This window comes from Muntiacus reevesi, chromosome 18 (genome assembly GCF_963930625.1).
Source record: "Muntiacus reevesi chromosome 18, mMunRee1.1, whole genome shotgun sequence".
Classification (NCBI taxonomy): Eukaryota; Metazoa; Chordata; class Mammalia; order Artiodactyla; family Cervidae; genus Muntiacus; species Muntiacus reevesi.
In genome coordinates this window covers 16168668-16182060 of record NC_089266.1, presented here as the reverse complement: position 1 = coordinate 16182060, position 13393 = coordinate 16168668, and the positions used below count along the sequence as shown (strand labels likewise).

The following is a 13393-nucleotide window of genomic DNA, read 5'->3' as shown; positions in this document are numbered from 1 at the left end:
AGCAGCAGCAGCACTTGAGGAGGCCTCTAAAAAACTCCCAATAGTATGGGGTTCAGAGATCTTTCAGGTTGGTGAACACATCCACATACCAGGAAGGGTAATGTACCCTAACTCCATGGGAACTTAATTTCCTTCACCTATGATCCTTCAAGACCTTATCTTACATATCTCTTCATCTGGCTATTCATCTGTATCATTTTTCATGTCCTTTAGTAAACTGGTAAGCATACGTAACTGTTCTGAGTTCTTGAGTCCCTCAAGCAAAATAATGAAACCCAAGGAATGGCTTGTGAGAACCTCTGATTTATAGCCAGTTGGTCAGAAGCACAGGTGAAAAATGGGCCTGCAGTTGATATCTAAGGTAGGGTGGGGCGGTCTTGTGGAACTGAGCCCTTACCCTGTGGAATCTGAAAGTATCTCCAGGTACTTTGAATCAGGATTGAGTTAACTTATAGGACACCCATCTGGTGTCACAGAGAATTGCTTGGTGGGGCAAACCCCACACACATTTGGGGTCAGATGTGAGTGTGATTGTAGTGTGAGAATAAAGGAGAAACAGAAGGAACACTGATTTTTCCCTACATAGTTGTGTATCACATTTATTGATTTTCCTATCTTGAACCATGTTTGTGTCCTGGGAATAAATCCCACTTGATCATGGTATCTGATCTTTTTAATGTACAGTTGAATGTGGTTTACAGATACTTTGTTGAGAGTTTTTGCATCTGTGTTCATCAGGAATATTGGCCTGATATTTTTTTCTTGTAGTGTCCTTGTCTGGCTCTGATATTGGTAATGCATGCTCCGTCGCTTCAGTCGTGTCCGACTCTGTGACCCCATGGACTGTAGCCTGCCAGGCTCCTCTGTCCATGGGCTTTTCCAAGCAAGAATACTGGAGTGGGTTGTCATACCTTTCTCCAGGGAATCTTCCCTGACCTAGGGATCGAATCCACGTCTTCAGCATTGCAGATGGATTCTTTACCGCTGAGCCACTGGGGAAACCCATTAGTAATGCTGTCTTCATTAAATGAGTTTGAATGTGTTCCCTCCTCTTCAGTTTTTGGAAAGAGTTTGAGAAGAATTGGCATCAATTCTTCTTTAAATCTTTAGTAGAATGCACAAGCAAAGCTAACTGAGTCTCGACTTTGTTGAAAGGTTTTTGATTACTGATTTAATATCTTTACTAATAATTGGTCTGTTCAGATTTTGTACTTCTTCATAATTCAATCTTGGTAGGCTGTATTATTTTAGGAATTTCTTTCTTCTAGATTATCTAATTTATTGATATATAATTGTTCATAGTAGTTTCTTATGATCTTTACTATTTCTCTGTTATCAGTTGTAATACCTCCTTATTTATTTCTTATTTCACTTATTTGAGTTTATCTCTCAGCAGCCCCTACCCCATTTTTTTTTGATGTCACAGTTTACATCTTTTTGTATTATATATCTATAAGCAAATTGTTGTGGTTATAGTTATTATTAATACTTTTGTCTTTTAACATTTATACTAAAGTTGTATGTGATTTACCTCCACCATTACAATAGTGGTACACCATTATACACCTCAGGTTTCCCAGGTGTCTCAGTGGTAAAGAATCCACTTGCCAGTGTAGGAGATGCAGGAGACCTGGGTTCAGTCCCTGGGTTGGGAAGATTCCCTGGAGGAGGAAATGGCAACCCACTCCATTATTCTTGCCTGGAGCATCCCATGGACAGGAGTCTGGCGGGCTACAGTCCATAGGGTTTCAAAGAGTCAGACGTGAATGAGTGACTGAAAGAAGTCAGAAAGTGAAGTCACTCAGTCATGTTCGACTCTTTGTGACCCCATGGACTGTAGCCCACCAGACTCCTCTGTCCATGGGATTTTCCGGGCAAGAGTACTGGAGTGGGTTGCCATTTCCTTCTACAGGGGATCTTCCTGACCCAGGGATTGAACCCAGGTCTCCCGCACTGTAGGCAGATGCTTTACCGTCTGAGCCACCAGGGAAGATGAGTGACCGAATACATCACAATATTAGAGTATTCTGAATTTGACTCTCTCTCTCTCTCTCTCTCTCTATATATATATATATATATACATATATATATATATATATGTTTATTTATTTACCTTTACCAGTAAAATTTATATTTTCAAATGTTTTCTTGGTACTAATTAGCATACTTTCTTATTAGCTTGCAGAACTCCCTTTAACATTTCTTATAAGGTCAGTCTAGTGATGATGAGCTCCTTCAGCTTTTGTTTGCCTATAAAATTCTTTATCTCTCCTTCAGTTCTAAATACAACTTTATGGGGTAGAGTATTCTTGTTTTTGTTTCTTTCAGCACTTTGAATATTTCATCTCTCTCCTTCCTGGCGTGCAAGATTCCTGCTGACAAATTTGCTGATAATCATGTGGGAGTTCCCACTATTCCATTGAGTTAGAGGAAAAAGATGAGACAGTCATTTCTAGGCCACCACATTAAGGGGCTTCCCAGGTGCTGCTAGTGGTAAAGAATCTACTTGCCAATACAGGAGACCTAAGAGATGCAGGTTCAATCTCTGGGCCAGGATGGTCCCCTGGAGGAGGGCATGGCAACCCACTCCAGTATTTTTGCTTGGAGAATCCCATGAACAGAAAAGCCTGATGGCCTACAGTCTGTAGGGTTGCAAAGAGTCAGATGTGACTGAGGTGATCTAGCATGCTCGAACCACACCACAATAAAGCTTGTTACCTAGGAAGAAATGGAACGTAGTAGTAGTGTTTCTTTCCTTTCTTTCATTAGTATTGTTTAAAATGGTTAATACCTGGGGAGATACAATGCACCTAAGGAATGCAATATGAAACAAATGTTTTTAGTTATTTGTCATTTATATCAAATCATTCCTATTCCCTAAAATATTTGAGTTATCTTGTAATTAAAAGAACACAGTTATACTTTTAAAAATAATAAAACATAAAAGGTGATGTAATGAGGTAGAAGTCATAATTATTCTAGAAATATGAAAATCAGTTTCAGTACAGATATATGGAAGGGGATGGGGGATGTAAAGCAGCAGTATGCTGTAGGTTGTGATTAATTTATGTGTCATGAAATCAAGAGGTAGCTACTAGTAGTTTTCTAAAAAGAAATTAGCATAGAATCAAAGACATTATAGTGCTTTTCATATAATAAGGATAAGTATTCTTTTGTGAAATTGTTTTATTTCTGTCTCTCTTTGTATATGGGTGTTACATCTCAATAGAAAATTTATTTTATACTCTGGGACATAGTCAAAGTAAAGTCATTGCCTTGTAAGGGGAGGACTGTCGAGGGGACTGACCACAGGGCATCTTCAGTGGGGATAAGAGCAAGGTAATAGGGCTCTCAGGGTAGAAGTTTAGGGATTGGATTTAAAGGGGTATAATGTCAAAAGGGGGCTTCCCAGGTGGTGCAGTGTAAAGAATCTGCCTGCCAATGCAGGAGATTCAGGAGACATCAGTTTGATCCCTAGGTCTGGAAGATCCTTTGGAGGAGGAAATGGCAACCCACTTCAATAGTCTTGCCTGGAAAATTGCTTGGACACAGGAGCCTGATGGGCTGTAGTCCATGGGGTCACAAAGAGTCTGACACAATTGGGTGACTGAGCTTGGTCTCAATGTCAAAAGATCAACGTACCTACTAAGAAAGGGGAGTAGGCTGCATGATAAAAATTTCCCTTATTTCACAGTTTTGCTTAGTGCTAAGTTTATCTAAAGATGTTGTAGACTCAATCTAGTCATTTTTCTATGTATCACCTAAGCAGCCCTTGCATAGCAGATTACTCTAAAAGGAAGGAATCATTTCTGCTAAAGAGTTTTTAGTTTTACATGCAAGGAAGAATAAGGTGTTACTTCTAAAGTACTAGATTACAGCCCAGTTGATATGAGTTCTGGGTAGAAACAAGCTTACGAGGTATTGACATAGTGATTCTCAATTTATTCTGTGTTAGAATCTAGTATCTTTAGGGAAAAAAAAAACCTAGTATCTTTAAAAAATTCCAAATATCAGCTCAGTCTCCAAAATAATTAAAATCACAACATTGGGGGATTGGACACAGGCATCAGAATTTTTTGAAGCTCTCAGGTGATTCCTTTGTGCAGACAAGTTTGGAATCTAGTTTATCTCAGAGTCATTCTTAGTCTATAAGATCCCAGAGCACAAAATAATTTTAGGGTTGTCCTTGAAATTTAGATCTACTTTGGGTTACTTAAAGCAAAGTATGAAATTTCCAAAAGCTCTTCTTTTTCAAATTCATTTCAGGGTTATTTTATTGATCTCACTATTGTATAGTTTGTGGAGTATATATTTGTTACAAAAGTTCTTGACTGTTCAATAAGAAGAGGAGGGAAAGAGGCATAAACAGAGAAAACCAAGAAATAAGAAAGCAGAGTAATTGCTAAAAAATAGTTCAGAATCTAGCTTGGACTTTAAAATACCATTTCTTATTGAAAGAAACCATTTCTTTGGAGAAATGTGTGATAGCAGGTCTGGAAAAGGAAGTGTATAAATGAGCTTGGAGCATCTTGTCTTCCAGAAATGAGGAAACTAACAAAGACTGCTACCAGAGATGGATCAAGAGCCCACTTGAAAAGGCTCTCACCCCTTCCCAACCCACATTAGAAAATTAGAGCATCAATAAGGGTAAAATTGCAGGGAATTAAAGTGAATTTAATATATTTAAATTAGTGTGTTCACAATGATATAAAAATCATTTTGTCATTGTTGAAGGTTCAGTTCAGTCACTCAGTCGTGTCCGACTCTTTGTGACCCCATGGACTGCAGCACACCAGGCCTCCCTGTCCATCACCAACTCCCGGAGTTTACTCAAACTCATGTCTATTGAGTTGGTGATACCATCCAACCATCTCATCCTCTTTTGTCCCCTTCTCCTCCTGCCTTCAATCTTTCCCAACATCAAGGTCTTTGCAAATGAGTCAGTTTTTCTCATCAGGTGGTCAAGGTATTGGAGTTTCATCTTCAGCATCAAGTTCTTCCAATGAACACTCAGGACTGATCTCTTTTAGTATGGACTGGTTGGATCTCCTCGCAGTCCAAGGGACTCTCAAGAGTCTTCTCCAACACCACAGTTCAAAAGCATCAATTCTTCAGCGCTCAGCTTTCTTTATAGTCCAACTCTCACATCCATACATGACTACTGGAAAAACTATAGCCTTGACTAGATGGACCTTTGTTGGCAAAGTAATGTCTCTGCTTTTTAATGTTGAAGGTTACAGGTGAGCAAAGTCACTGTTATGGAAAGTGATAAATAAGGGAAAAGCAGTGAATGATCTTGACTTTCTGAACTGTACCAAAGGGTAAGCAAATAGTACGTGAGAGAAAGTTTCTGTTTATGGAAATATTTTAGCTAATGAGTGAAGAAGGAATGATATTAGATTTAGAATGTAACCATTTTGTGGCCCCTGATGATTTACTGCAGATAGTTATTAGTAGCTGGTAATATCACAAATAGAGAGTTACCTGGACATTATATGCTTCCTGATGGAAAAATACCATCACCTATATAACCCCTTCCAACTCCCCTCTAAAAAAGTAGAATATTAATCACATTGAGTCTTTAAACTCCTACAATCTTGGCAATAAAATCAGCAAAATCTAGACTGTGAAAAATCTTTAAGACAACTGGCAATAATGATGATAATGATAATAAAAGACATGGGGGAAGAACCTATAGGTGGAAAAAGATCTAAAAGACATGTCAGCCAACTGTAATGTGGGGACCTTATTGAATCCCAATGTAAAGTGTTAAAAAATTTTGACACTTAGGAGACAATTGGAAATTTGAATACAGGTTCAGGTGTATTTGATGATATTAAGACATTATTGGGGACTTTTGGTTTCATAACTGTGTTTTAAATATATTTTTAAAAGAAAAAACACCTTGAAGAAATGCATATAAAAATCCTATGAATGAAACAATATGATACTGGAATTTGTTTTAAAGTAATAAGGAATGAGAGCAGGGATAAGAATATAGATGAAATATTCTTATATTCATATTCTTCAGTAATGAAATGTTCATTACTGAAGCTGGGTGATGGGTCATTACTGAAACATGGGCAGATCATCACATTATTCTGTCTACTTTTGTCTGTGTTTGAAAATTTACATAAATAAATGACAAAAGAAGAAGAATCAAGAAAAAAAATCAATTCAGGAATACTTCAATTTTCTGTGCAATTTAGGTATGAGGCATCAATGTTCCTACTCGAAGAAGAAAAATCCTCTGACTTTTCGGGAGGAAAAAAAGGCAGGAGGAAGAAGAGTTTACAAGTACAATTTCATGCTAGAAGAACTGAGGTAAATAAAGACTTGTAAATTTTTTTGCTTTGCTTTCAAGTATTTTCTTTAGCCCTCAAATAATCCATTGCATTTTAGTCCAAGTATTGATATGTCATAATCTTAAATATTTCTTCTTCATCCAGCTCCTTTACCCTATTCCTCCTTCACCTTCTCTTTCTACTCTAACTCCTCTAAAAATATCAATAGAACATGGAACCTTTCAAGAAGAATATTAATTGTTCCCCTTCTTTATCCATCAGACCAGCATTTTTTATTATTATGTGCTCTGTTAACGTTTCTGCTGTTGTAGCAGTGACTCTGGCATTCCCTGGCATTTGGCAGCATAAGTTCAATCTTGGCCTTCATGTTGCTCTTCATATGGCCTTCTCCCCCGTGTCTGTAGTTCAGACTTTTCTCTTATAAGCACATCATTGTGTATTTCATCTTGAGGTCTTTAACTTGAGATTACACTGTAAAGACCATTTCTGCAAATAAGGTCGCATTCACATTTTCCAGGGATTAAGATAGAGACATCTCTTAGTGGGGTTATGTAACCTACTACATTCACTGTATGATATATTTAAGTATATATTCCTTTGTTTCGATATTTGTTTGCTTCCTGAGGCTGAGCACATTTGGAAAACTCAGCAGTGGCTACAGGAATTTGGTGATGGACAGGAAGGCCTGGCGTGCTGTGGTCCATGGGGTCGCGAAGAGTCAGGCATGACTGAGTGGCTGAACTGAACTGAGGCTGAGAACACATGTCTTTAACTCTGGAAAATGTGAATCCATTATCTTTAGACTATTTTCCCTCCTCCAATCTCTTTATTCTGTTCTTCCGTATCTTCTGTTAGATGTGTGTTAGACCTTATCATTTTGTTTTCTGTGTTTTTTAACATTGCTTCATATTTTTGATTTTTTTCTATTTTGTTCTGAGTAATTTCTCCCATCAACTTTCTTGTTTACTTTTCTTTTTTCCAGCCAAATATAGTCTGCAGTTTAACCTATCTACTGAAATTTTAATGTCTATAAATTTTACTTTTTGAAGTTTTATTTAGTTCTTAAAATTTGCCTTATATTATTTGCTTATGTCCCATAATTATTTTAGGATTGATATCTGATAAATCTAGATATGAAGTCATTGGGGGATTGAAATCTTCCGTTTGTTGTTTTGTTTGATTCTCACTCATTAACTCATATTCCTGTCAGTCTTGTATGGTTTGAGAGTCCTCTCTGGATCCTGCATGGTCTTTACAAGTTAGTGCTCCAGTGAATTCCTTGGAGGTCCAGTGGTTAGTAATTGGGCTTACACTGCAGTGGGCCCGAGATTCAAATCCTGATTGGGGCACTAAGATCCTGCAACCTGAACAGTGCAGCCAAAAAAAAAAAAAAAAAGTCAAGGCTCTAGGTTCCTTCCATAGAGCCATGTGAAATTGAAGACACCTAGAATTCAGTTCTTATTTTCTAAAGTGGCATTTTTCTATCTTCCTAAGCTGTTTGCCATTTTTGAACTATGTTTATACATGCAGTGTTATTTTTATCAATGTTTATGGTAGTTTTCTTAACCATAAGAATAATTTAAAGCACACTTACCTGTATTATTTAAATAACTGTGTTGATTCTTCACATTACTTTACTTATATAGTCAAAACTTGTATATGTAGCCTAGAGTTTGATAGTCTTGTCTTCACTATACCATAGATTTGCTATCTTTTGTAAAATACATTACTATAAATTGACACAGCATTAATTATAAGATGATGTTGCATACTTAAGAAAAATGTGGCTTTGTCAAAGAATATGATGTAGTTTATTTAAAATTTTAGTATTATAAGCTGTAATTTAATTACAAAAAGTAATTTTATATTAGAAGTATAGTAATTGGGTATAGGTATGATTGGAGCCTAGGTATGATTAATTATGTTTTAAGGGATTTATTGTTCAAGAATGCCAGTTTACCAATGTGATCTGAGACACAGATATTCTTGCATTTGGCTCTAGGTTGCTCCTTTGTCTGTGAAGGAGAAGATGACTAGGAAAGAAAGCTCTTTATGCAAGTTGCCAAGTCAGTACAGCATTCACAAGACTTTGTCACCTCTTGACAAATCTTCCTCAGTTATTCGGTATTTAAATCATTGTATTTTTTTTAAATATTGGATTCAGATTTGGGATTTTTCTACAACATTCATTTCTCCCTTCTACAGAAAGTATGCCAAATAGTTTGTGCTAACTAAGACTGTTTTTAGGAAGGATGGTATGGCACTAAGAGCCCTGCATGTGGAATTGAAAGGCTTAGAGTTGAGTCCTGATGGACTTCACATGCTGGTTTAGACTCTTATAGAATTCGCTTTGTATTTCTGGGCCTCAGTTTCCACATCTGTATAAGAACCTTGTACTAGATGGACTCAATATTTTTTCCAACACCAACATCCTGTGATTTCCATGTTATGGAATCAGATGAATCATCTTTTTAAGATGTTTTTATCAACAGGTTATGGGATCTGAGATTCTTTGACTGTTTAAAGATATTCTTATTTATCTTATAATGTTGTTGTCGTTAAATTGTGTCTGACCGTTTTGTGACCCCATGGACTGTAGCCCACCAGGCTCCTCTGTCCTTGGAATTTCCTAGGCAAGAATACTGGATTGGTTTGCCATTTCCTTCTCCAGGAGATCTTCCCCACCCAGGGATCGAACTTGCGTTTCCTGTGTCTCCTGCATTACGGGCAGATTCTTTACCTGCTGAGCCACCCGGGAAATCTTATTATAACTTTCTATAAAATTTGCTGTAAGTTGAATTAGGAATAGGAAAAAGTGGACCACAGTCAAGAGATATTACATATTGACTAGGGTAAATCTGCTCCATAGAGATATACCTAAAAGAAATAAGTGAGAATTCTAGGGTGAAGAATATATAATAACTGATTATCACTTGGACAGTTTTTAAAGAAAGGTTCTTATGGAGTATAAGAGATGAGAATTTCAGGCTAAATTTTAATGGCAAAATATTATATATCACAAAGTGACATAAAAGTTTTGTGGATTTTTTGTTTTATTTTTGTTTTCTTGCTTTCTGATGTGGCTGTTTCTTTGACAGGAAAGATGAAAAACTTTCTAACCTTTACCAGACACTATATGATGAAGTACCTGAAGGACGCTTTTACTCAGAAGAATTAAGCGGTAATAATAGGTTTCAGAATTTCTTGAATAAATTTCCTGATTATGTGTTCTGTGTTCTCAAAGAGACAATTTAAGTTATTTCTTTCCAAGTTTGATGACTTTCTAAAGGGGTAGGTTTCTTTGCTTGATAGTTTTTTTTTTTTTTCTTTCAGTATTTTGAGTGTATCATCACATTCTCTCCTGGTCTGAAAAGTTTCTGTTGAAAAATTTGCCAGTGGCCTTGTGGGATTCTCTTGTCTCTTTTCTCTCCTTGCTTTCAAAGTTTTTTCTTTGTTTTTGGCTTTTGACAGTTTAATTATAAAGTGTCTTTGTGTAACCTTATTTGAGTTCAAACTATTTTGGGATCCTTTGGGCCTCTTGGATTTGAATGTTCATTTATCTTCCCAAGTTTGGGATGTTTTCAGCCATTGTTGTTTTAAAATATATTTTCTGTTTCTTTCTCTTTGTCTTCTCTTCCTGGAATTCCTGTAATGCAGATATTGTTTCTTTTGTTTGTATCCTATAAGTCATATAGGATCTCTTTGCTCTTTTTTCCTTTTTTTGCCTGGGTAATTTTAAATGTTCTTTCTTTTAGATTCTTTCTTCTATGTGGTTCAGTTTGTTTTTAAAGCTATTTAAATTTCCTGTTAAATTCACTATATTTTTCAGTTCTAGAATTCCTTTTTATTTTCTCTTCTTTAATATTTTCTGTTTCTTTGTTGAGCTTCTTGTTTTTTGACTGACACTTAATAGATTTCCATTTCTTTAGGGCCAGTTATTGAAACTTTATTAGTTTTCTTTGGTAGTGTCACATTTATGTAATTTTTCATTATCTTTGATTCCTTATGTTGGCATCTACATTTGAGTAAGTGATCTCCTTTTCCAGATATTACTGGTTTGCTTTAGCAGAGACAGTTTTTCACCAGTCAGCTTAGTTTCTGTTTCGGGATGTGTTAACTGGTAATGTCTTTGGGAAGGTGGGTCTTGCTATCAGAGTCTCTTTTAGGGCTAGGCCACTGCTCGTGTTCTAAGATTGGGGAGGGGATGCACTGGTTGAGAAGAGCTGGCTAGAACTGCCGGTTTGTCCCCTAAATGAAGCTATAGGAAAGGTTCTGTGTTGCTTGGGTTCTCTGGTCAGTCAGGACAGGGTTCTATACTCACTAGTAGGCAGGGCTATGAATTAACTTTTGAGCTTTGCAGGGCAATAGAACTGGTCCCAAAGGAATGCACTGCTTTTTGTTTGGAAATCTGAATCAGGCTAGACAGCACTGAGTTTCTTAGTTAGATGCCCCAGTTTTGCTCTGTAGACAGAGAAAACCCTGGGCTGGGCTATCTGTTCAACTGTTACTGTAAAGAGGGCTATAGGATGGGTTATACAACTCCCCTTGTGCTCTGGTTAAGTCCCCTGGTTGGGCAGGCTAAAGGACTGTGTTCAACAGTGGGTGGGACTATAAATTAGTTTCCTGGTTGAGCAAGGCACCATATAGGCCCTAAGACCTGCAAGGTTTGTTTGGGTATCAAGTTGGGCAGAATTATGCACCAAGTTCCCTGGTCTACTGATCTACCATCCTGTCTGCAGACAGGTTAGGGCCAGCAGTGGCCCTATCTCAAGTGCCATTGTAATTGGAGTTGCAAGATGGTGTATAGAGATTCTCAGGAGTTATGGTTAAGTTTCTCGGTCAAATTGGACTGGAGCCTTTATATTCAGTTTTCAATGGGGCTATAAATTACCTTTCCTGCCTGGTTGGGGCTGAAGGACAGGTCTCCAGGGCTGGTAAAGCTCTTTGTTTGGGAATCAAATCAGACAGATCTCTGCACCAAACTCCCTGGACAGACAAAGCCACCATCTTGGCTTTGCAGATGCAGAGTTGCTGGTTGGGTTTTCTGCTCAAATGCCAATGTAATAGAGGCTTCAGGGTGGCCTACTGAGTTTCCCAGGAGCTCTGTTTAGGATTCCTTGTTAATAGGATTGGAGTTTATATTCAGCAGAACAGGCTCCAAGGCTGATAAGACTCTTGTTTGGGGAGCTAATCAGGTAGATCTGTGCATCCTGGCCAGATGCAGTTGCTGGTTTGTTTCTACAAGCAGACAGACCCACTAGCCAGGCTATCTGCTCAGGTACTGCTGGACCAAGTCATTTCTCAGGTGTTCAGGCCAGGCTTCCTGGTCAGGTGGGGCCAGAAGCTCCATTCAGCAGTGCACTGGGATGTGAATTACTTCCTCTCTCTGGGTAAGCAGGAGAACCAGCTCCAAGGCTGGAAAGGCTTTTTGTTTGTGGTCTTGACTCAAGCAGACCTGTGCCCCAAGTTCCCTGGCTAAAGCAGGGCATTGACTTTTTCTGTGGATGACCAGTTCTGCTTGCTGGACTCTCCATTCGAGGATTGCTGGGCTGCATAGCTTCCTGGGTGTTTGGGTCAGGCTTTCTGGTCAGGCAGAATCAGGAGCTACAACTCAGCATTGGATGGAGATGTGAATTAGCTCCCTTGTATAGATGGAGTATTAGAACTGACCCCAAGTAGCTTTCCAGGTATTCTGGTTAGTCTTTCTGGAGAGGCAGGGCCACATATCTTTAGTGTCTTTAAAGACATCTTTAGTGTCCAAGTGGTTGATTCATATAATACTCATACAATACTTGTTAAAACTAATTATTACTTCAATTTCTCTCACCAACCCTGATGTCCACCATTTGATCATTGTTATAATGTTGAAACCTCAGACTTTAATGTCTTGTTCTCTATTTTCCAACCTGAGCTGCCTTTAGCACCAGTCGGTATCCCCTTTTGTTTTGATCAGATCTCTTGTTTCTTCCTGTACTTATTTCTCATCTTCATTGCTCTCTTCAAATCTTCAATCCTATTACCTAGTCCTTCAATTCTTAAAAGATGACATTGCTTTTTCATAGAGACTTAATAAAGACTGTTCGGCAGAATCTTCCTGAACTCCTTGACTATAAATGAAATCCATAGCCTTCTGTATTGTCTCACTGAGAAAGAGTCGCTTTCACAAGACAGATCCTTTCACTTCTCTTTTTTTCAGTTTTATTTTCTTCTGCTTCCTTAGGGACAATGCTTTGTCAGCTTTATACTCTTTCAGAGAAGCTTATTGAAAGAGCTGTTTTCATTAATTACTGTTTACTTCCTGTTGTTGTTCAGTTGCCCAGTTGTGTCTGACTCTTTGCAACCCCATGGACTGCAGCATGTCAGGCCTCCTTGTCCTTCACCATCTCCCGAAGTTTGCCCAAGTTCATGACCATGGCATTGGTTATTACTTCATCCAGGTTGAAGTAATGGAACTGGATGCCATGATGTTAGTTTTGTTTACTATTTAGTTTTAAGCCAACTCTTTTACTCTCCTCCTTCACCCTCATCAAGAGGCTCTTTAGTTCCTCTTTGCTTTTTGCCATTGAGTGGTATCATCTGCATGTCTGAAGTTGTTGATGTTTCTCCTGCCTATCTTGATTCCAGCTTGTAACTCATCCAGCCCGGCATTTCTCATGATGTACTTAGCTTACAGTTAAATAAACAGCAGACAACTCTGTCATAGTCCTTTCTCAGTTTTAAACCAGTTTGTTGTTCCATGTCCAGTTCTGACTGTTGCTTCTTGATCTGCATACAGATTTCTCAGGAGATAGATAAAGTAGTCTGGTATCCCCATCTCTTTAAGAGCTTTCCACAGTTTGTTATGATACACCCAGTCAAAGGCTTTAGCACCATCAATGAAAAAGAGGTAGATGTTTTTCTGGAATTCCCTTGCTCTCTCTATGATACAGCAAATGTTGGCAATTTGCTCTCTGGTTCCTGTGCCTTTTCTAAACCCAGCTTGGACATCTGGAAGTTCTTGCTTCATGTAATGCTGAAGCCTAGCATGTAAGATTTTAAGCATGATGTTACTACCACAGGAGATGAGTGCAAATGTCCAAAGGTTTGAA

The 13393-nt window shown here is 38.1% G+C and overlaps 1 protein-coding gene across 1 annotated transcript in view; it reads left to right on the top strand.

Moving 5' to 3' along the window:
* Nucleotides 1-13393, top strand: part of LOC136150108 (EF-hand calcium-binding domain-containing protein 13-like) — a 133542-nt gene that overhangs the window by 16228 nt on the left and 103921 nt on the right. The window contains exons 3-5 of the mRNA XM_065910880.1: nucleotides 6210-6324; nucleotides 8308-8429; nucleotides 9404-9486. Coding sequence (XP_065766952.1) covers nucleotides 6210-6324; nucleotides 8308-8429; nucleotides 9404-9486 — 320 coding nt within the window. The remainder of the gene's footprint in view (nucleotides 1-6209; nucleotides 6325-8307; nucleotides 8430-9403; nucleotides 9487-13393) is intronic.